Genomic DNA, 25,028 nt, shown 5'->3' on the forward strand with positions numbered 1-25,028 from the left:
CCTGCCAGTGCAGCAGATGCAAGAGATGCAGGTTCGATCTCTGAGGTGGGAAGATTCCCTGGAGTAGGAAATGTTAGCCCACTCTGTATTCTTGTCTGGAAAATTCCATGGACAGAGGAGCCAGGCAGGCTACAGTTCCAGGGGTCACAGAGAGTCGGACAGGACTGAACGACTGACAGCATCAGGTCACAGTACACAGCTGTCATCTGCAATTTACAGTAAGATTTGTCTGCTCTTTGAAGAAAATAACTCCTGGGTTCTTATAACGCTTTTCAGCATTTATCATTTTTTTCCACTACTTTTCAATTTTGTTTCTGTTAGTAATTTTGTGTTACTAATTTATGGGTTCATTATTGGATATGGTGTGATTCTTACTATTCATAAAACACCTTAGAATAGCAGCCAAGCCCAAAATGAAGAGCCCAAACCCAAAATGACTGTGCATAATCAGCTTGCTTAAGCAGAGTGGATTTATTGTTCAGTCACTAAGTCGTGTCCAACTCTTTGTGACCCCGTGGACCACAGCATGCTAGACTTCCCTGTCCTTCACCATCTCCTAGAGTTTGCTCAACTCGTGTCTGTTGTGTCAATGATGCCATCCAACCATCTCATCCTGTCACCCTCTTCTCCTTTACCTTCAGTCTTTTGCAGCATCAGAGTCTTTTCCAGTGAGTCGGCTCTTTGCATCAGATGGACAGACTGTTGGAGCTTCAGCTTCAGCATCAATCTTTCCAATGAATATTAAGGGTTCATTTCCTTTAGGGTTGACTGATTTAATCTCATGCTGTCCAAGGGACTCTCCAACACTGCAGTTCTTCAGCAGTAGCCCTTATTTATGGTCCAGCTCTGTACATGACAGTGACTGTAGCCATGAAGTCAAGACACTTGCTCCTTGGAAGAAAAGCTGTGACCAACCTAGACAGCATATTAAAAAGCAGAGACATAACTTTGCCAACAAAGGTCTGTCTAGTCAAAGCTGTGGTTTTTCCAGTATGTACGAATGTGAGAGTTGGACCCTTAAGAGAGTTGAGCATGGAAAAATTGATGCTTTTGAATTGTGTTGGAGAAGACTCTTGAGAGTCCCTTGGACTGCAGGGTGATCAAAACCAGTCCATCCTAAAGGAAATGAGTCCTGGTATTCGTTGGAAGGACAGATGCTGATGCTGAAGCTCCACTGATGCGAAGAACTGACTCATTGGAAAAGACCCTGATGCTGGGAAAGATTGAAGGCAGGAGGAGAAGGGGACGACAGAGGATGAGATGGTTGGATGGCATCACTGACTTGATGTACATGAGTTTGAGGAAGCTCCAGGAGTTGGTGATGGACAGGGAGGCCTGGTGTGCTACAGTCTATGGGGTCACAAAGAGTTGGACGCAACTGAACTGAACCATACATGACTGCTAAAAAAACCATAGCTTTGATTATATAGACCTTTGTTGTCAAAGTGATGTCTCTGCTTTTTAACATGCTATCTAGGTTTGTCATCACTTTTCTTCCAAGGAGCAAGCACCTTTTAATTTCATGGCTGCAGTCACCATCCTCAGTGATTTTGGAGCTCAAGTGACTAAAATCTGTCACTGTTTCCACTTTTTCCCCATCTATTTGCCCTTAAGCAATGGGACCAGATGCCACGATCTTAGTTTTATGAATGTTGAGTTTTAAGCCAGCTTTTTCACTCTCCTGTTTCACCTTCATTAGGAGGCTGTTTAGTTCCTCTTTGCTTTCTGCCACTAGAATGGGTATCAGCTGCATATCTGAAGTAGTTGATATCTCCTGGCCATCTTGATTCTAGCTTTTGCTTCATCCAGCCCGGCATTTCACATGATGTACTCTGCATATAAGTTGAATAAACAGGGTGACAGTATGCAGCCTTGATAAGCTCCTTTCTCAGTTTTGAACCAATTTGTTTTTCCATGTCCTGTCCTAACTGTTACTTTTTTGACCTGCATACAGGTTTCTCAGGAGACAGGTGAGGTGGTCTAGTATTAACCATCTCTTTAACAATTTTCCAGTTTGTTGTGATCCACACAAAGGCTTTCATGTAGTCAATGAAGCTGAAGTAGATGTTTTTCTAGAATCCCCTTGCTTTTTCCTGATTTATGCCTACTTTAATGCCTACTTTAAAATGAGGTTTTTAGATTGCTTTATAAGTTTCCACTTAGGAAGTAAAGTATTTGCAAATTACTTCAGAAGTGAAATATTTTTCATTCCCAGAGGAATGTGTTGTTTCCAAGTTTTTATTTTGTATTATTTGAATCTTCAGGTGTGACTAAAGCAAACCCTGCTTCCTCGCTTTCGTTGGATGGCTGAGTGTAAGAAGTATTTTACACTCAGAGTAAGAGTGCTTTATCTACATAGTTCCTATCTTTTGTTTAATTTTACCCTAAAGTGCAGCCAGTGAAAGAGATAACAGCTGTCTTATATACCTTTAATTAAGTAATTAAGAGGATTAAGCCAGATAACAAAGGTTAAATTCTCTGTAAACACTTAAAATAGAAAAGGTTACTCAAATTTCAGGGGAAACAAATCTTCAAAAAATGAACTAATTATTTTTTTCTGACCAAGGAAAACTGTTCAGTGTCTCCATGATCTGAAACAGTTACAGTGCAAACGGCGCCCTGATCTGCCGCCCCTGCCTGTGCTGCTGTCGTGCCCCTGGGAGGTCAGGCGGCCGCCTGGCGTTTGAGGAGAGTCACCGTCTCTCTGCTGTCCTGCTCTGCTTTCCTCTGGCCTTGAGTTTGCTCAGAGTTCTAGTCAACAGTGTGTAATGAAGGTGTACCTTATGAAGCAACAAAGGAAAAACATTAAGGTGGGAATCAACCAAAATTAAGGACCTCACCATAATGACTATATCCAAAAGTATTCAGTATTTTGAATATAAGGAAAACTGGTAGTGGTGACCTCAGGTTGCTCTAAGGACCATGTGGCTTTCTGCATCTGCTCTCATTGAGGTCATTAGACTGTGCTTGATAACTCAGAAATAGGATGAATATCTCCTAGTAAAAAATGAAAGAATTCCTGTAGATGATTAAAACTGAGTGGCAGATTCTGTCCCCGTACTGCTGTGTGTATTGTAGGCAGTCCGTAGTCATCGTCGGATCCTTACAGAGGTTTGTGATCCTTGCCCACGCTGTCCACCTGGTCTCCATTACACTCTTGCGTCAGCTTCTGTCACAGAATAGTGTTTCCCGCTTCTTCTGTATACCTCTCATAACAGATTTTCAGACCGCTGTTTTCAGGTTCCCACTCCTTGCCTTCTCCTATCGAATAAGGCTCTCCTGAGTTCACGGTTTGTAGCCATCCTTCTATAGCACCAACCATATAGTTTGATAAAGTCCACCTAAAATACAGTCAACCTTAGGGTTTTGGGGTTTTTTTTTCCTATAAAGGTGTGGATCTACTGATACTAGTATGCTGCCTGAGTTGTGGGTCATGGAAATCTTTCAAAAGGTTGTCATTTATGTTAAGCTTACTATAAAAAGTAATATTTCAAATTATACAGTATTTGATATAGAAAGGAATAAATGCTTTCTAATGAGACATGGCTCTTCTGAGGTTGTCAGAACTTTTAGATGAATCTATAGCTTGTCAAAAAAAGACAATGTATTATCCCAAAAGTATTTGTTAGTCTTATATAATAGTTTATGGAGCTTTGTGTATAGGTCTTTGACAGTGAGTGAGTGAGTGCTTTAAGCTTTAAAATGAAATAAAATGCCTCATGCTCTCTCAGTGTCTTACTTTGCTTTATCAGTGTTAAGTTGTTGCTGCTAAACCAGGGATTGTGCTTAAATGGGAGAATGGGAAATAGAAAAATATATGCTAGGGTTTTTCCCCTCTTAACTGCGTCTCTAACATTCTGACCCACAAATTTTTCAGAGGAACAGTCTTTTTTGCCCTTATTTGAACTAAGGGCTTGCTTTGTAAAAGACAATCAGGCTGTATTACCCAGGTGAACTCTTTCTGATACTGAGTTTCTGTTACGATTCTGGAGATCCCTCTAATGTGCTTCAGTTTGTGAACATCATTCTTTTGGTGTGTTGGGCTGGTTAGCAGAGTATCTGCATCCTAGCAGGTACTCAGTTGCCTCTGTTAACTGAACAGTGGGAGAAGGAAAGACATGGAATTAGGGAGCCTTAAAATAATCTAAAGAAATAGCAGATCATCTGCTTAAATTTTTGACACAAAATAAAGTTGGTGACATAAAAAGGAAAGGAAGCTGATGTGACCATAAGTATCAGACGGAGAAATTCAGATTCTGTAAAGTAGTGCTGCAGAGCCTCCTCTTCAGTCAGGAAAACAGAGACCACACTAGATCTTTCAACAGAGAGAATAAAGTAATTTGTTAAATGGGTGTTGAAGACTAAAACAGGAGAAAGGAGACAGAGTGTAATACAGTTTTAGAAGCTCTAGGAATTGACTATTATCCCAGGACTGGGAGATAAAAGAGAGAGAATGGTGCTGTTATCGCCATATTACCATCACAGAAGTGGAGAGAGTTCTGTGCAGAGGCAGGATCTCTGACAGAGCTGCCCCTTGGCTGACACAGAAGCTCAGCAGCTCACAAGAGTGTGTACACTGGTTGTGCCTGAGGGGTGGGGCTGCTCTGTGAGGCTGGTTCTAGAAGTGCTGGGGAAGAACTCAGGAGCCTGGGCGGAGCTGCCCTGAGAAGGTGCAGGGCCGAGAGCAGCTGGCACAGGAGGGGCGCCCCTTCCACCCTCAGCCAGCACTTGGGTCTCCCTTTGATGCCGCTTGATGAGTCTCATTTGTGGGCACCTAACTCACCAGCTGGCCTGGAAGACAGAACTATGTAGAGTCCTAAACCCAGCCTTTGGAAGCGTATAGCAGGTCAGCTTGAAATTGAAGAAAAATACTGTGAAAATGGAGTGGGAGGTAATTTTTCTGCTAGCTCTTTATATGCTAAGTTAGGAAGTAGACCTCAGATTTGTATTAGCCATCTCCTTGGCATCTCCACTGGGGTGTTTAAGCATTTCAAGCTTCATATTTCCAAACAGAACTTTTGATCCCATATCCCTTAGCCTTTAAACCTGAATGTCATTCTTTAACGTTGCCTTTTCCCTCCACTCTGTCCAGTCAGTCATCGAGTCCTGTCGCTTTAACTCACTTCTCTGTCAGGGTTGGTACCTGCCCCCAGCCCCGCCCACCGCCCAGTTCTTCTGTCCCCTGGACTGGGTTAAAGCTGATGGCTGGGTCTCTAATCATACTTGAGCCCCAAACCGTCCATTCACAAAATACCAAAGCAAGCCTTTCAGGCCCTGTACGTCACTGCCCTGTGTAAAGCCCTCTGTTTAAATTTAAGTTAGTCAGGTTCTTTGTCAGACTTTTTAGCTGACAGAAACAGATGCAGGTAATGATTGGTATTAATTCTTTATAAACTTTGTCACTCGTTCTCTTTATTACTTGTTCAGCCCTGTTCTCCTAGTGAATTAAGTTACGTACTTTTTATTTAATGCTTGGAAAACCTTTTCTACTCATTATTTCAAATTTATAGAAAAGAATCAATTTTTAAAAATGTATTGAGAAGGTTCATATTTGTGAGGCATTGCAGGCTAAAAGAAGACTGGTTTATTGGCTGTTCGTTGATTCATAGCTACAAGTCATGAGATTTCCTAAAAAAAAAAAAAAAAATGAAAAAACAGAAGAGATACCTTCTTCCTCATGGCTGTATGTGATTGATTATCCCAAAAGGAGTAGCATGAATTTAGAAATGTTTAGGAAAGGTTGAACTCTGGAGAGGCCAGTGATCTGCCTGGGCTGCAAGAAGAGGCACGCAGCATGCTTCTGGACCAGGCCTCCTCTCGCTTAGAGGCGGAAAAGCTCGAAGTATATTCCAGGAGACAGTGGACAGACGATTTCTACTAGTGCAAAACATTTGCAGAAAGGCCTGCCTTTAGAAGTTACTCAGCGCCTTGAATGCTAAGCTAGAAAGTTCGGGCTTTTATTACAGGCAGTAGTTCAAATTATTGGGCTAGTTGACATTTCAGTTAGTTGGAAATATTCACATATTTGTTTTAGCTCTCTGTTGTAATTAATTACATTACGTTCATTTTTCTTATGTGAATTCTTTCATGAATTCAAAAGATACTTCCACTTGAAGTCACCATAAATTACATTGCAGAAGGTATAATGAGGACTTTGGATCAGGTACTCTGGTTGAAAGCCAGTTTGGCATTGTGACATTTGGTAAGCTACCTAACCTTTCTGAGCTTTGGGGATAATGAAGTACCAGTGCCATAGATCTGTTATGAAACGTAAATGCTTAGATGATGAGGATTTAATATCTAATTCTAATAAGGTAGAACAGTGTATAAATTGTTCTACTTTAAAATGTTACTCTGATCTAATACTAACCATGAACTATTTCTAGCACTTTAACATAGCTGTTATATATAGCTGATAACATAGCTGTATGTTAAGTAATATATGCAGAAGTTATATATATTTGTATAGACCCATAATTTGTCATCCTTAATTGCAGAACCCAAAAAGTTCAGAGAAGTATGTTTATAGTCTGTTGTTATCCCACTGAGTTCAAGTAATCTTTATATAATGTCTTCCATGCAAAATACATTTACCCCATGACCCAGCAATTCCACTTCTAGGTAATTATCCAAGAGAATTGAAAACTGAAGTTTACCCAAAAAAGCCTTGTACAAGAATTTTCATAGCAGCTTTATTCACAGTACCCCCAAAACTAGAGTACTCAAATATCCAGTGTGTCTTGAGACACAGAGCATCATGTTCTGTGAGTGCAGAGTGGGTGGGAGTGCTGAGGATGCAAGAGAGGCTGATTCTGGGCTGTTCTGCCAGGAGACGTCGGGGTGGCCTGCCCCACGCCACGCGACGCAGTGTATACCGTGATTTGTCCCTTGTGTCAGCGGCCTCCGGTGACTGTCACCAGGGCGCACGTCACTGACACCACCCAGTGCACACGGGGCTGCACGGGTTCTTCCTCTCCTCTGCTGACGTCCCTAGGTGGGATTTTCTTGTTTCCTACACCGTGCGAATGTGCATGCACACACCTGTATACACGTGCCCTACACATGCACACATGTATTTCTTCCATCATCTTTTTCTTTGTCTTTCTCCCAAGTTTGACACTGCATCACCAGCTAATGAGTATGGTTATACTGTTACCCAAAAGAAACTGTTCAGTGAAAACATGTGTTCAAGCACCTCTTCTTTGTACAGCACTGTGTGTGAGGCATTGTGACTCTTCATTTCTTTCATCTTTATTTCTGCTTAATTTTCAGACATTTTCAAATATGTAGCACTTTTTCACTATGGAAGATGACTGAAGGTATACTTACTGTCTTTCTTTCTATTTAAATAAGGTATAGTTTATATACTTCTTTTAGTATTCTGTTGCTGTTGTTCAGTCAGTCAGTTATGTCCCACTCTGCGACCCCATACCAGGCTTCCCTGTCCATCACCAACTCCTGGAGCTTGCTCATAATCATGTCCATTGAGTCATGTCCCTCCAACCATCTCATCCTCTGTCACCCCCTTCTCCTCCTGCCCTCAATCTTTCCCAGCAGCAGGGTCTTTTCCAGTGAGTTGGCTCTTCACATCAGGGTCTAAAGTATTGGAGCTTCAGCTTCAGCATCACTCCTTCCATTGAATATTCAAGGTTTACTTCCGTTAGGATGGACTGGTTTGGTCTCCTTGCTGTCCGGGGGACTCTCAACAGTCTTCTCCAGCACCAGTTTGAAGCATCAATTCTTTGACACTCACTCTTCTTTATGGTTCAACTCTCATATCTGTACATGCCTACTGGAAAAATCATAGCTTTGGCTGTATAGACCTTTGTTGGCAAAGTGAGGTCTCTGCTTTTGAATACACTGTCTAGATTTATCATAGCTTTTCTTCCAAGGAGCGAGTGTCTTTTAATTAGGTTTAAATTGGAAACAACTTAAGTTTTAATTTTCAGTATTGTTAGCTTTCAGTGGACAAGTTAAAGGAGTTTTATCATAGTATATTTCTAATTCTTCTCCTCCAGTGATAATGCTTACTATTTTTCTTTAGCAAGTAATTGTTGTATCTTTCAAGTAAATCATATTACTACTTTTTTTTAATTTATCTGCTCACCTTCACAGGAATCAGGAAGAGTAGTTCCACAGAGTGCAAGTATCTTCTTCACTTTCTATAACTGCAAGTAGGTTTCTGAAAAGTCATCAGTGGCACACTAAAAGTTGTTCATGCTGTTTTCACTTATCTAAAGAAACTTTTTTTGTAGTTTGTTAAAAGTCCCCTTAACAGTTCTTTTTGTTACAAATTATGGTACCCTATTTGCTGTTACAGTGCCAGGGACAGAGTTTTGTATAATAGGAAAGGGCTGAGAAGCTTGTTACCTGCTCCTTTCTTGACTCAAGAAGGACCAATGTTACATCAGAAAAACGTATCATTGGGTTTCTTTCATTTTAAAATGTTAAGGCCTGGGAGTATAATGTGTAAAATATGTGAGCAGCACATAATTCTGTTTCTACCACTTCTTCATGGGTGAACCTCATTTTTCTGTGGCTTAAGTTCACTCTGTAGGATTTAAACATTTGAGATTTCTAAATAAAGTTAAAGATATCTCATAGTGATCATTTAAAAATAACTCCTAGCAAATGACTTGGGGAGATGAGGTGGATCAGGATGATAGGCAGTGATAAATGGGAACTAGGCTTTGCACTCAGGTAGCTTGCTCGTTTCTTGGTAGTTGTGGTATACAACAAACTTTAACTCAAAGCAGAAACATATGCTCTAGGGATGACCCTCTAAGAAGGTAGCATTTAGATTGAAGTCTGCAAGGATAAAGTAGGATTTGAGAAGAGGGATGAGGGGTAGCGTGGAGTGCAGAGAAGCAGTCAAGATGGAGGCAATAGGAGGAGGCACAGAGATGAGTAACAGGAAGTGATTTGGTTTGATTTATGCCATAAGATAACAGATAGTAGGAGATTCATTGATTTAACTTGAGAAGATTTTTGGGATCAGACCAAAAGTAGCTTAAATGTATTATTATTATTTTTTTTAGCTAGTAAGAGACTACAAGGGTTTTAAGACATGAGCCTATCAAGAAACATTAAGATGGAAGTTGTGATTTGTGCAGTTAACTGGCCATTAGGCATAGATTGATTGGAGAACAGATACTCTTAACACATTATAGTAGTTTTGGTAATAAACCAATAATGCCAAGAGCAAGAGTGAATAAGTAAATAAGTAAATAAGGAGGGTGGGGCAAGTCCAAGGTTAAGGAAATGGCCTAACAGTTTGATGTCAGAGACATCCCTGGTTTTTGCCTGGTGTATACTTATTAATATTAGTAGTGCTGCTTTTCGCTGTGAAGTTTTACATGGCTTGGATAGTGTATCAGATGATCTTAAAGACTGATTTGCTTTAGAATTGATAGCATTTCCTAATTGAGGGGAGAAAGGGATTTTGGGATAAGAAACCAGAATGTAGACCAGATTTTTAGAAATTCTTATGTTTATGATTTTGTTAAATTTTCCTTTTTTGGAGAATTAAAATTTCCTTACCTGAATACCACAGTTGAATCTTACATGTTTAAAATCCCAGTTTATTTTTGTTTTTTGTCTTTTAATGAAAATTTAGACTCTTTAAAATGGTAGATACTGTAGAGACTATACTATATTTAATTTACCTAACATTTTCATTGATTCCATTTAAAAGTAAAGCTTTTTAAGTGATTGTTAATACATCAGTGTAGCTTACATAGTGAAATCACTCAGTCACGTCCGACTCTTTGTGACCCCATGGACTCTAGCCTACCAGGCTCCTCCGTCCATGGGATTCTCCAGGCAAGAATACTGGAGTGGGTTGCCATTTCCTTCTCCAGGGGATCTGTCTGACCCAGGGATCGAACCCAGGTCTCCCGCATTGCAGGCAGATGCTTTAACCTCTTGAGCCACCAGGGAAGCCTTACGTAAGAAGTGTCCAAATAGAAATGGAGCTGGTGGCAGTTGAGAGCATCTTGTGTGTTAATATCCCATTACTGAATGGGCTTTAGCATGTAGCACCTTTTGTTTCCTCTGGAGAAGGAAATGGCAGCCCACTCCAGCGTTCTTGCCTGGAGGATCCCATGGACAGGGGAGCCTGGTGGGCTACAGTCCATGGGGTCACAAAGAGTTGAACATGACTGAGTGACTGAGCACTCACTCACTCACTCACTCACCCACTCACCTTTTGTTTCCTGGATCTTTTTTCCCCGGTTGAAACCAGTGGCTGTAGTGACGTGACACCTGTTCTAAGGTTTTTGCACCGATAGGGCTGTAATGTGTACAGACTGTTCCAGGTGCTTAGTGCTCTTGTCTTCTCCACGTATAGGCAGAGGGAGAAGACAGCCTGAAGAAGATGCAGCTGATGGAGCTTGCGATTCTCAACGGCACCTACAGAGATGCCAACATTAAATCACGTAAGACCAGAGCGTACAGCTGTCTCAGCTGTTTTGTCCGCAGACCCCTCTCCTTTTGGCAGCACAATGTACAAACAGTTAAAGTGAAGAGTTGAAACAATTGTCACTTGATATGGGGCTCACTGTTCCATTTTTGTACTGTTTTCAAGAATGAGGGCACTCTTGATTTTATTTTACACCAGCATGCCTAAGTTTTGAGTTTATAAGCTTTTTCTTTTATTCTTTTGTTGAAATTTCAGCTTCTGAATTCAAGAGTTTCAAAAAAAGTTTTGTTAACTACAGATTTAAGACTTCTAGTTTATTTTGTTACATTTATGCAAAGGAGAAGTTTTTTCTAAAAACTAAAAGCTAATTTGGAATATATATGAATGCAGTGATTCTTCTGTTGAATTCTGTTCTTTCACCTTGCTTGCATGGTTTTCCTCCAGTATTTTTTTTCTCTATTGATTTCATACATGAGTTCACAGAGAGCAGTAGATGATACTATTTTTAATCCTGTTTTCCCCTTAATGTATTGTGCATGCTTTTGTAAACTGTAAGAGGATTGCTTTTTTATATTTAAAATGAAATAATGCGAAATTTATATTTTGAGACCATCTAAGTTTTATTCATCATTCATATGAACATAATATCATTTAAATTACAGGTATAGAATTTTAAAGACATAGCCAGCTTTCCAAAATATAGACACCCTAGTGTGTTTAGAGTGATTACTTTTTATAAATGGTTGGCTTTAATTTACTCATGAAAATGAGTATATCATTAATAGTCATGTGTTGAGGAATGTGACTTTTTTTATATTTTCTATGAAGAAGTTAATCACTACAAGTGCAGGAAATTAATAACTATTGGTTATTTTGGCTAAGTTAATAGAATGAAAATTACTGTTTCCTTCATTTGAAACTGAAGCTACTCTTTAGAAATACACTAAAACTGTTATTTCTGTGGACTCCAATTACAGTGTTTTTAACATCTTTTAATGCAAGTGTTTTCTTGTGCTTCTGCATGTACCTTTAGTCTCATGAGATCTTAAAAATATAGACATACCAAATACATGAAGTAAATAAATATAACCTATTTTAATGGTCTCATCCCCGCCCCTCCCCCCCCCCCGTGGCTTTTTAAATTTTTCACATTTATTCTTAATCACTTTGGGAAAGGGGAAGCTGTTTTGCATTTGATTGGTGTGCTTTGGCATTTTTGTGTGATCAGCGCATGTACTAATGATTTCCTTTTATTTTTCTTCTTTTCTGCTTTTTCCTTTTCCTCCTTCCCTCTCATTTTCCATGTTTTACACTGCTGTCTCTGTACTTCCTTCTAAATTTCTTTGCTTACTGTAGCAGCCCTTGCCTTTTCTCTTGCAGCGACGGCCCAGGCTGCTCCGAGGATTATCACTGGGCCTGCGCCCGTGCTCCCACCAGCTGCCCTGCGCACTCCGACGCCGGCTGGCCCTACCATAATGCCTTTGATCAGACAGATACAGACCGCTGTCATGCCAAACGGAACTCCTCACCCTACTGCTGCAATAGTTCCTCCAGGGCCCGAGGCTGGGTTAATCTACACACCCTACGAATACCCCTACACATTGGCACCAGCTACATCAATCCTTGAGTATCCTATTGAACCTAGTGGTGTATTAGGTAAGTTGTTCTCCCTGTATGGTTAACAGCATTTTTCTTCATCACTTTTGCTACCCCAGACTTTGAAATGATACATCCATTTTAGAGAGGCAAGACAAGCTTCCACTGGAAAGACTAAAAATTATTTCAGCCTCTTATAAGGGTTCCCCCTTTAAATAATTGTACCTGAAATTTATTCAGATGTACTTTGGTGACTGATGGTCACTTTGGTTGGGTAAATTTGCAATGAACGTTTTAAACAGAAAATGCTTTTCATGTTTGACATCACCGAGGTCGTTCTGAGTGTTAGATCCCACCCAGAGGCCTATCCCTTCATCAGCTCCACCACCCAGAGTTTTTAGATTGCTTTTGTGTCGGAAATTGATTTGTCTGCTACATTTTCAATTTTTGTGTGAAAGTCTTTTGAGACATTTTAAACCTGATGTGTGTTCTCTGATATTTGTGGTCACTTAAAATATGAAAGGGACCAGATAAATGGTTGCATTCTTCAGGTTTCTTCAGTTTTTTTCTTTTGAAGTCCTAGTTAATAGTAAAGATAAGAGACGTTCTTAGTTTCAGTAGTACAGTATGGAATTGATAAGTAATACTGTCTCACTGAATTAGAATCACAATTGAGGCAAAAATTAAGAAACAAAAAGTAAACAAAAAGTGGTGTGCTTGAAAAAGACATTACTGACGCCTTTTTTTTATAGAGTGGATTGAAATGCCAGTCATGCCTGATATTTCAGCCCATTGACTGCTGGATGAAGGACTAGAGCAGCAGCTGTTCTAACACGACCAGTCAATGTGGACACACTGTTTCTGCGCTGCCCCTTTGTTTTACCAGACAGAATTTGAGTTCTTTTTTCTTGAATTGTACATGACTTTGGTGCTGTGTGCATGCTGTTGACTTTTAGGACTTTGATCTTTTAAAGTTATTTTTTCCCCCAGAATTAATATTGATTTATAAAAATTTGAAAGTTTTTAATGAACCTGGACACTAAGATGGAAACTTGAAAATTCATTGTTCAATTAAAAAAGCCACAGTGCTCTGTATGTTATCTGTGTGTGTGCATGCACTCAGGTGCGTTTTGTTTCATGAGCAAATACATTTTATTGTACATGTTTTCCGTTTATCTCTAAATCATTGTAAAAAGTATTATAGGTCAGAATCATACAATAGAACTGTTTCTGAGAGGCTTGTTTCTGTTGCACATTTCTTGAAGCATTTTTTAAAATAACATGTAACCTGTAACCTGTTTACGTTTTCCTTTCTGTTAACGCTCTGTCCTGTGGCCCCATGCTGCTCCTTTCCCCAGAGCTCCTCTCTGCTGCACGCACAGCGTCTATTCGAGGAGTTTGACTGTTGCTTCCCGCAGGGCTGGCACTCTGAGCCACCAGCTGCTGTTCCAGCACTCTCAATGCAAGATCTCACTGATTTTGCCTCAGCGAATTACACTTATATAAGATTAGTTTTTCCAAAATGAAAAAGGGGTGATGGACCAGTTTACTGCTTAGAAACAGCAAGAGGCACTGCAGTAAAATTTCCTGTTTTAAAGCAATGTGCTTTTGTTGTGTTGGAAAATTTTTATTTATAATACTTAATTATTAGACTGACAAAATTGAAAGTAAAATACACAGATACCTAATTGACATGCATAAGGTGAATAATAATGAGCACTAAATGACAAGATTCCATTATCAGTTTTATTTCTCACTTTGCCACCTAAGCAGTGAAACATGATATTGACCACTTGGAGAACTGAGAAAATGAATTTCAAGTTGCTATGTTATAATCAACTTGCACACAGATAACATGCATGCTATATATCAAGTCTCACATGAGTATTTTAAAATAAGCAGTGCCCTTCAAAACAGATGCAGACATGTGTGTTGGTGGTAGTGAGGAGATTGGTATTAGCCTCAAATCTTCATTGATGACTAATTTTTAATTCCCTTCCTTTTATCTTTAGGTATGGCTTTCCCAACGAAAGGCTAAGAATTCAAGAACGGTCTTAACTGAACCCTCATCAGATCTGAATTTAACAAATGCTTAGTCTCAGCAGCCTCCAGGGGGGTGGGAGGGAAGCTTAGCCTAGCAGTCAGTGACTTACTTGCACTTTTTGCACACTGATAGAAAATAAAAGTATGTTATTAATTGGTTTAGTCTGTAATCTTACAAAGTAACGGTAATTTATAAAGGAGTGTGTAGTAGTGTGCTGACTGCTAAGTGTACTGTACTGTTTGCTTTACTAATCACCTAATTCATTGCAGTTCATACTTATTGACTCGAAGTTTAGAACCACGATCTGTAGGCTTTAAGAATTGCATTTAAACCTTCTTAAGTGATAGACTCTGGAAGTGTGGTCTTAAGGTTAGCAAATAATTGTCAGTATTAAACATGGCATTATTTAAGTAGTCCTGCTGCAAGAAAGGCACTTCAGTGAATATGTGACTAGTAAAGCCTAACTATGTTTGGATCTAATAGAGTTCATGAAATCTGTAACTTGGGATTATAAATGAATGGATAAAATAGGTTAAGGCCAAGATGAATGAAATGAATGCAATATTAATAGATGCATATATACGCAACATATAATGGTTAAGTTTAAGACTACTGTGCCTTAACGTGTTTCCTAAAACAAAACTTTTGTAGTAAATGAACATTTGAAATCCATTATGATAAACCTGCTGTTAATGTTTGTTTTCTTTTCCCTTGTGAATGTTTTCTAACTTTGTCTTGGTAATTGCAATTTAACTAGGTGCGGTGGCTACTAAAGTTCGAAGGCACGATATGCGTGTCCATCCTTACCAAAGGATTGTGACCGCAGACCGAGGTTAGTTTAGTTCTGCAGTTCTTGTTTATGAGAAATGCGTTGGGTGTTCATAAAGTTTGCGACACCACACCTGATGGGAAAAACATCACTGCTTGCCTGCCATCGTTTCTTTTCCTTTTCTAAATTAATTCATAATAATTGAAAGATTTAAGGGTTGGGTTTTTTGGATGTTTTCTTTTCCTCCCTTCATATTTTAATTTATTAAATTCTATTTTAGTATGTACAATGATTTATTTCTACTAAAATGTAAATTAGTCCATCTGGGGAGCTATTAAATTTTGATATTGCCTTATTTTTCAGGAATATTTTTTGCCCAAATTTACCTTTTAGTTGTTCTGAAATTTTGGGTTGGTTTTGCAAAAAGAACTAAGCAGATGGTGCTTTAATGAGAGAAGTAAAGGAATATGTTCCTCCTGTGTCCTCTTGGAGAAAACTGAAGATTTAGTTTCCATTTTCCTTTTTAATAAGATACTTGAACCCCACTGTATACACACAAGGATATACATATCAGGTCCTTAGCTGAAATCAGCAAGGGCCTGTGAAGATGACTTTGATGAAGTAGGATTTTTTAATAAATGAGAAAATCATTTCCCTTTTATTCTTACATTCTTGTCCCAAATCGGATCCTTTGATTTTTGTCATTTGCTGCTAAAATGTATTAGCTGAAGGTAAACATTTGTGGTGACATGAATCCAGCTGTTTGAAAGTCCTTTTTTGACTAACCCATGACTGGAAAATAAGTCTTCATTTTTCTCCTTTTCCACATGTATAATTTGTGTCCTATATATGCCCTTGGACCCTTCTATAAAATTATTTATGTTTATTGAGGAGTGATGATTTTGGTTTATTGACATTGTTTTCTGAGTTTGTCATTACAAGGTAGCAATCCAAACCAAGATTTTAAAAAGGATTTTTTTTTTGCAGACTTCTGTTATAGCACATCTTTACCTACTAATTAATTTGATGAAGGTCTCTAATACTAGTGGTGGAAAGTGATGTATTTACACCCCAATCCTACATTTTCTATGAACTTGAGAAAGACCTATCCTGTCAGTTTCACATAGTTATCTTAAATACTGATGGACGCAAATGTTGTCCACATCAAAATAAAATACCTTTCCAAAGACATTGATGATATTTATTTAGCATCATACATAATTAAAGAGTTTTAAGACTTTTAACTAATACATATATTACTCACAGAGATTATTGAATAAACAGATCCCCCCAAGGTCAGCGGTTATCTATGAAGATAATATAAATGTAAGTACATCATGCACCACAAGGAAATAAATGACCCTTTTTGTGTCAGAAAGTCTCTTAGTGAAGGAGGAAATTTAAAAAATCTTTTAAGTAACTTTTCAATTTAAGGAAATTGAATAATTCCACAAAGAACTGGAAGTTTTTCACATTGTTAATGTCTAAAACAGTTTTAAAGACTATTTTAAAGTAGTTTTTTCTTCTGTTAACCTTTCCCTGCATGCCCTTTTAAAGAGATTTCTCATAATTTTATTTTAACACATTATTGGTCTACTCAACACTCCAGTGCCTTGAGACAGTTGAAAATATTAGAAAGATTATACTGTATTTGAAATTGACAGCACATTCCATGAGAAGCTCTTTGGTAGTTCATGTGTTTTCATTAGTCCTGTCACTGTTTTTATTCAAAATGCAATGTCAGCAAACCGAAATTCTCTTTTTTTCTTTTCCTTTTTTTAAATAACAGATACTTGTATACTGCTGTTACTATCACTGTATGCACTCACTGGGTCTAAGGGAGAGGTCTGAAGTCCTTCACTTAAATTATTTTATGATACTACTGTTTTCTCTATTTTTTGAGGTTTTTTAAATGATTATTTTTTAATCTTTTGAAGGGAAGATTATAAGTATTCATTTATGCAAGGAAACTCAGCCCTTAGACATATAACCATGTAATTCTTTATGAGCATTTAGAGTACTGCATGGTTGACAGACATCTAGTTCTTCACTAAAAATAACCCCCCGTACACGTATTTTGAAACTGAATATGAAGCCTATAAAAGACCAACTGACTTTTTAGTTGTAATGAACCGTCAGTGATTTTGCACGGTTGACACACCTGTGTGTACTGCAGGCCAGGACTCGGCAGAGGACATATTCTAGGTTTACTGGTATATATAGAAACAGTAGTTTGCTTGTTTATATATTCCACACTCAAAAAGGCATAATCAGAATGTTTCTAAATAATGATTTTACAAAAACCATCATTTACATAATTTGTATAAAAAGCTTAATACAATTTTAATCAAAATTTTAAGTAATTTAAAAAATGCTTTAAGATTCTGTATTTCTGGAGTACCTATGAAGTGGTATGACTACATCATGTGAAATATTTATTTTCTTCTTTAACTTTGGAGTAGCAGTTTTTATTTTAATTAAATAAAATTCCAATTTTTTCAAAAAATTCAGGGAAGATTTGGTCACATTGAAGATACAGTATTTTTGTAGTATTTATAAGCTGTCCTATGTGATAGACTTTTAGAAAGCATTTTTTTTATATGAAGGTAAACCAGTCCATTATATAGCTCGTTCAGACTCTGTGAACATTACACCTACTAGGTTTTGATTTATCAAGTGGCACAGAATCTGCCTTTGCACTGAATATCTTTTCATTCACATCTCCTCTGCCTTAGTCACAGTGGCAACAGTACAGAAAATTCTCTCAAACCTCAGAATATAGTAGAAATAATTAAAGCTGTTGAATGAGTCTTAAAAATCATACTACTGTTAAGTGGACCAAGTTTGGTGAAGCGGAATGTGACAGAGGTTGGTTAAGGAAGGAGTAACTCAAGGACATTGGGAACGATAACTTTCCACTTGAGAACTACTTTATGTTTTACTGTAATTTTTTTTTTTTTAATTTTTTTGTTCTGTTTGTTATTTTGCAAAAGAAAATAGTATTTACAGGTGGCTTCTTTTAAAATATAAAATATAAAGCAGGAATGTATATGAAATGTCAGATTTTATTGTATTTGCAGAGTATTAGCTTTGAAATTGAATAAAGAAAGCTGTTTGTAGTTTTAAAATGCCTTATTGGTATCAATTAGAAATTTCTTCTATTTTTTGATGTACTTAGAGCTTTTTGAGTATAGAATTTTAAATGGCAGGATTTTACAGTGTTTACATGCAAGTGCATTTTATAAGTGTTCTATATGTGTAAAATAGTATTTCCAGCTGGAAAGTGTTGGCCGGCACAGAAGGCCTGGCCCTTTTCTGGTTCCCATGATGTTGCCCACACTGCTAGACTACAGTTTAGTGTTGCTTTGTATCATGAGGCCAAGAAATTCCATGTTGTTGTAAATAGAATAATTGAAAAAGCAATAAACATTTATTGAACAAAAGAAACTTTGTTTGGCCCAGAGTTTATGTTGAACCAGATTATTCATAGAAATTTAAATTTCTTTAGATTCATTTCTGTTAATCATTGATTATTAATAATCACATCCATCATTAATAGTTGCTTTAATGCTTGCATCTGAGAGAATACTAATGCTTAATAGCAGTCAGATACTGATAGCTGCACTGACTGTTTCAGAATTCTGTATACCAAACCTATTCATTGATGTTGTTTTCCAGTTTCCTTCATTGACTGCTACTAACTATTAGTTGTTAGTTGTATTTTATTTCTATTTTTCCTGTTAACAGTTTTTGTTTTTTTTTTTGTGGGAGTGGGCTCTCCTTCATTTGTTCAAATCATGATATGGAATTGTCATGATTTTTATTGTATTCTGTAGATGGTGTCAATCAGTTTGTCAGAATTAAACATGCTTTTTTTTTTATTAGTTGTGATTAGTTTTTCATGTTGTCATTAAGCCGTCACTAGCTGAAACTAATCTCTTCTCTATCTTTTCTTTTCTTTTTTTTTTTTTTTTTGTTTTTTGTTTCTAACCACCCAGCCGCCACCGGCAACTAACCTATGACCTTCTGACCTCTGAACTCTTCACCCAATGATGACCTGACCATGCCTGCCTGCTGATCAGTTAACTGGTAATCGCCTTTGCTTGCCTGTCGTCAGTGCAGCGAGCTGAGGCACTTGTCCGTTCGTCTTACCATCTAACCAAACAAAAGACAAAGAAATCGTTGTCCTCCAACTCAGCTTTTGTTTGTTTTGTTTTTTCTTTTTCTGTTTGGGTGAAAGTGGTTCTAGAACCTGCACTGAATAGTAGTAAAGCAATAAGGCCCAATTCATCCCACAGCACTGATCATCTTTTAATGTCCCACCCTAAGCGAACGGTAAGAAGGCCTCACTTCAGGAGGGGAGACAGATGGCCCTTAACTACTCAGTGACAGAGGCAGTTACTGTGAGAGACTTCTAGGAACCTCTCTTCATAGCGAGTCAAAGCTCTCTGAATGTACTGTGTGCTGATGCATCATGCATGAACCTTTGGTCAGGGATGTCATTGGTGAAGCGATTTCAAAAAGTATTCAAAATTTGATATGCTGTTTAGTCACTACAGTGCCCTCAAAGGGCAGAAGTTGCAGCCTTTTTTATATTGCCTGCCAAAATTTGAAGTATTAGAAGTGCGCCATGAGAGAAAAACTTAACAAGGAATTTTGGAAAGTAATGCAAAGAACAAAACTGCAACACTATTTTTAAAAAGATAAATATCTGAGTTAAAATTACTGAACCTTTATTTTACACCTCCTTTAAAAAATATATGAGAACAAGGTACATGCATTATGTGTCACATTACTGGGCAAACTGTTCAAATATTTTTTTTAAACCTCCCTGTATAGAAAAAAATCATTAAGGATGTAAAAGCCATGCTTGCCTATTTGCTGTATACATGTAATGAAATTGTAGATAAAGTGTAGTGCATTGAAACAAATGAACAAAAAAAGTAGATACTTTTACTATACAAGGGTGCTGGTGCAGAAAAAATATATATATTTTTGGAAATGTAGCATTTTATACTTTCAAGTGTTATAAAAAAAAGAAAAAGAACAAAGAAACCCTTTATTTCATTAAATGATTTTTTCTGGTGGTTGTCAAGAAACAAAAGACCAAAAGAGCCTTTTTGTCTTTCTTTTTTATTTTTTAAGTATTGGAATAAGTCTAAAGAAAAGAAAGTGCCTTATTTTCCTTCATGGTCATTTAGTCAAGTGTCTTGTAAGATCAGCTCCTCCCTCAGAATACAAGTCAATGCCTGTCACTCAGTCGCCCAGTATGTGAAAGAAGATGTGAGGGGAGACACATGAGTTGATGGTTTGAATTAAATGATTTTTTGCCACATTACCTTGATATCAATTTGCCAAATCTGATACTGTGAAAAAATTTGATAACTTTTCTGATTCCTAACAAGTAAGTTTAAAAGCATCCTTTTAAAATAATAATTGAGTGCTTTTGGTAATTGGTATACTTAATGTTAGCCCAGAGGATTCTGAAATAAAAATTACGTGTGATCAGAACACCATTTATTTCATAGACAAAATTAGAACTTTATTTGGTGGGCGTGTTGTTGGATTTTTCTTTATTAATTGGTGGTAATAGTATACACAGCTGTCTTTTTCACAAAAATGAACCTGTGATTTTCATTCTGGATAACAGTGATTCTAAATGACCCAAATTTAAATCAGACTCATTTCTTCCAAACCAGATCACTTGTGTAATCCATCTCTGCTGGTTTTAGTGGCCTAAGCTGCCACCACACACACAGAATCCCACCCACCCACCTGCACACGCGTGTGCACACAAACACACACACGCCCCCAGCCCCAGTTTAACTTTAAAGGAATGTGAGAAACTAGCATCGTTGTGCACATTACACTCAACTACATGTGAATATGAACTTGCAGCTTCTCCGGACGTTCAGTCAGTTTTGTAGCTGAAGTGCTTTGTGCACAAAGCTCTACATCTGAACTCTAGCCTGCAGATCTAAATGATCTGTAAGTGATCATTAAATGCCCAGTACCAGATGTGGCAAATGCCGAGTGGCCGTAGGTCCCCAGCTCATCAACTCCTGCCCTCTACATACCTTCACAGCTTCACAGTCAAAGGTCAGCAGTAAGCTCAGTAAGCACCTTCGCGGTGACCTCCATCATCTTGTCTCACTTGGAAACCGTTTTCAGTTTATTTACTATGCAATAGACATTCATTGTTTTGTATTCAGCTAGCTTTGGTTTAGTGTGCCACTGCTTTGTCTTTCTGTTACACATACAGTTGTTCTGATTTATTTACCATATGTGCTGTGCCATTTTGATTTTTATTTTGTTTGGTTGGTTGAATAAATTTGCGACACTCAAACACTTGAGGTGATAGTTTAAAAACGATACCAGTATTTGATCCAGTTTCATCTCAACTGTGTTATACCTGGACATTTTAGATGTTTATCAAAGGTCTTTTATGGGGAAGAAAGTAAATGTATGAAATAAATGCGTGACATTTATGAGTAATGTTGGCTCTGAACAAACGTTTGAAAACTTAGTTGATAAAATTTTGGATCAACTGAAAAAAAGCATGACTTTTGAAATCTCTGAATGCCTTGGTTCTCAGTATTATCATTCTTTATTGAATTTCTTTCTTATTAAAATATGTAGTTTTTAAGACTTTTTTTTTCTGACAGTATTATGTAATTTTTTAGCGCGGGTAGATGGGAGTGTCGCTTGTATGTTACCGTACAGCTGACATGTATTTTTGTCTATTCTTTATTATCTCAGTAGTTTCATGCTATGTATGTACCATAACCAACCTATTGCCTATGAGAAACATGTAAGATAATGTATTTACAGCCATTGTTACAAGTTTATAATGTATTTTTCTATCTTGTTTTATATGTATGTTATATAACATTCAAAAAGAATTTTTTTCTTGATTGAGAAAAGGATACAAAATGCAAAATCCACAATTTTGATAACTGAAAATTGCCAATTGTTTTGCAGTACTTTATTATATTGGGTGTCTTGTCTTTCTTGGGCTTTTAGTTAGCTAATGAATGAATACATTAGACACTTTTGGGTTTTAGTTGGGATTTTACATAGCTTGCATTTTAATTCTTTGGTTCTTTGCTGTTTCTATTAACCCATAGCATTATTTTAATAAATGTTATAATATCAACCTACTAACTCTGGACTATGTCTGTTTATTAACCTTTACATGTTTAATTAAAGTAAACAAATAAAGACAAAAGAATGTAAAGTCTTGAATTACTGGACTAACCCTGAAGGAAGTGACCACAGATAACATAGCGTGACGTGTTTGTATGTTGTTTGTCAGCTGACAGTTCCGCACATGCTGTACAGCGGCTTTGGTTATTCTGGCCTTTACCTTGGGGGGAGGTGCCAGGAGAGACGGGAACAAAGTAGTGTTGGTTTGAGGCGTTCTTCTAGTCTTGCCACCTGCCTTTCAACTTCTGCATTACTAATTCCACACTTTCTTATTTTTCCTTCTCCAAAATAATCACTGTCTGCTCACAGCGTAAAGAGTAAAGAGATTTATCGTAATGATATACCCAAGAAACCAGTTTGATTCTTTGTTGAACCATTTTTTAAATTTCTATAAGTAGATAATCTAATGGTCACATTATAAAGCAAAGCATCTGGTGACGTTTTACCTTTCTTCAAATTGGTGTTTTAATTGGACATTTTTCCAGTATACAGTTATGAACTGTTTTGGCTAGCTGCTCCCGTTAAGGAAAGCCAAAGGTAGAGTGGCTCCGTGTCTCAGGCCAGCCCGGCGTCGCCATTCATGACGACCACAGACGCAGGCCCCTCAGCACGAGGCCAGACAGCATCGCTGAGCTTTCTCTCTCGCCCTGTTCCACAGTACAGTCAGAATACTTCAGTACAAGAAGTCTGAGGGGGAGGAACAGTGCATTTGAAAAGTAGTGTATATATCGTGGTTTGCATGGGAGTTAGAGAGATTTGTTAACTTACCTTCATGCTTTTCTTAGCTGCAGCCTAGGTGAACTGACCTCTACTTACCGATTCTTTTAACTCTTCAGGTGCATTTATGTTTCACAGATACTGGTATTTCCTTTTCTGTGAAATGGTCCTCCTGGATAATAAAAATTCTCAGGACAAATTTTTGCATTTGCAAATAATGCCTTATTTCTGTAAATTGCTTTTTATTTATTTTAAAGTTCTAAAATTTGGGGCTGAAATGAGTCACATTGTTCCAGAAGACATAACCACACCAATATGGTATTAACCAGACTGTCAGAACGTAGCCCCATAGTATATATACATACATGAAATACATAGAATAGCCAGAGCATCAGATTTAATCATAATTGAGATGGTTCTTTTGATCAAACAAATATATTGTTTCTCTGATGGGGAGGGGGCAATCTATTATTGTTAGGTAGACAGCTTTAATATGCTACTATCTTTAAAAGTTCACATTGCCATACAGTTAATATATATTGTTTTGTAAAACTTTGAAGATAACTTTCAAGCTGCTAGTATACAAGTCATCGTGGTACCATGTACTGAAGTTGATGAAGAATTTCTATGTATTTTATTCTACATTTTCTGAAGCCTGTGAATGCAGTCTCATCTCATTTTCCGTTAAGAGTACTTTTATGTATAATTACGTTGTATTGCCACCTTTTATGTTGGAAAAGTCCAGTTTTAAAAGGCAAAAATGACAAAACCCATTTTTATACAGGCTATAATAGTATTAAACTTGAAATCACCAAATTGTCAGAATGATAAAATGCCAGAGTCAGCTTATTGTTTTATACTACTAGTATTTGACAAAGCAATTGGAAGTTAAGTTTTCAGTTGAGAAGTTGGTAAAGTTATGTACTTGCAGTCAAGCATCTTTTTCTTTGGGAAAATGGAGCATGAAAGTCGATATTCACCAACACACTAGTACACTCTGTGTGGGAGAGCCCACCTCGGTCGGGGGCGGTCAAAGCACCCTGTCCATAAAGCCAAGATATGTGAATGTTCACACAAGAGGTGGTTAAGGTTTCTCAATAAATACTGAATAAATATAAAGGGCTGTAAGTTTTTTAGTACACCAAAAGCAGACAGTAGGTGTGATTTAAATTACATTGATTTGCTCATTACCAAATCAAGACTCTTCTTAACCAGCTAACTTTTATAAATGACAGTCTAAAGTTTCTCCATTTTGAGGGGGAGGGGTTTGTGTGTTTGAAATAAGATGTCTGTTATGTCTTGGTAACAATTAGCAATTGTAGGGTTACCAGCAAGTGATTTTTAGTAGAATGAAATGTATTGCTGGATTATAATCCATTATTTAATAGCAAAAATTATCCAGAGAACTTTTTAGACTCATGAAGTTTCTAAGTAAATGTAGTTTTTAAACATCTTCAAAAGTTTCTGTTTTATTTCAAATGGAAAAATGATTCATTTTATAGATAATTTTACTTTTAGAAATATTCATATGGTACACACATGTAATTTTATCTGTGGTTTCTCTTAACATTTTACCTATGCCTTTGCTATGAAGACACATAACAAAATTACATGCCTCCCTGGTACTCAATGCTGAATCAAACTGGTTCACCCAAGTGTAGAACTCTCCTTTCTGTGTTTCTGCTGCACTAATTGCGAGGGGCTGGCCGAGGAGGAGGAAGCGTCAGTTCACAGGAGGCGTGGCCGGTGGGCGCAGCGAATAGCACAGCGTGGGCTTCTCACTGCTTACAGTGTCACTGTCCCTTCATGGCAGACCCCGCATTGCAGGCAAAGCGCAGCTCCCAGAGTAAAAAATACATATCTTTTTGAAAGTGCTGTTATTGAGAAATTTTGATTACCAAATACATCATTTATGGCTTATATTGTAGTGGTGTGTATGAAACATTTAGAACTTGTGGAAATTGTATATACAGAGAAAAGTTGAAATAGGTCTTTCCAAATCGTATGTGAATGGAGAACCACGTATGACTGTACATGACGTGCAATAAACCAACTGGAAAAAGTGCAAGTGCTTCATCCTCTCAAGCCGACTGCAGCTGAAACGCTGCTCGTGCAGACCCACACGTGTGTGAATATGCTCATGTCCCATGCCCCTCTCCAGGCCCACACGTGTGTGGGTATGCTCATGTCCCATGTCCCTTCCTAAACCCCACACGTGTGTGTAAATCCAAACCCCACACATGTATAAATATGTTCATGTCCCTTCCCAGAACCCA

At 37.7% G+C, this 25,028-nt stretch overlaps 1 protein-coding gene across 11 annotated transcripts in view; it reads left to right on the forward strand.

Moving 5' to 3' along the window:
• QKI (QKI, KH domain containing RNA binding) overlaps positions 1-21,989 on the forward strand; it is a 160,234-nt gene extending 138,245 nt beyond the window's left edge. For 3 of the 11 annotated variants that reach the window (XM_055536171.1, XM_055536172.1, XM_055536170.1), the window contains 4 exons: positions 10,349-10,436; positions 11,777-12,076; positions 14,818-14,892; positions 18,828-21,989. In XM_055536171.1, coding sequence (XP_055392146.1) covers positions 10,349-10,436; positions 11,777-12,076; positions 14,818-14,892; positions 18,828-18,844 — 480 coding nt within the window. In that variant the 3' untranslated portion in view covers positions 18,845-21,989. The other 8 variants (XM_055536164.1, XM_055536167.1, XM_055536174.1 and 5 more) reach the window with 5 other exon arrangements.
• The last annotated feature ends 3,039 nt before the right edge of the window (positions 21,990-25,028 follow it).

This window comes from Bubalus kerabau, chromosome 9, assembly GCF_029407905.1.
Source record: "Bubalus kerabau isolate K-KA32 ecotype Philippines breed swamp buffalo chromosome 9, PCC_UOA_SB_1v2, whole genome shotgun sequence".
Taxonomy (NCBI): domain Eukaryota; kingdom Metazoa; phylum Chordata; class Mammalia; order Artiodactyla; family Bovidae; genus Bubalus; species Bubalus kerabau.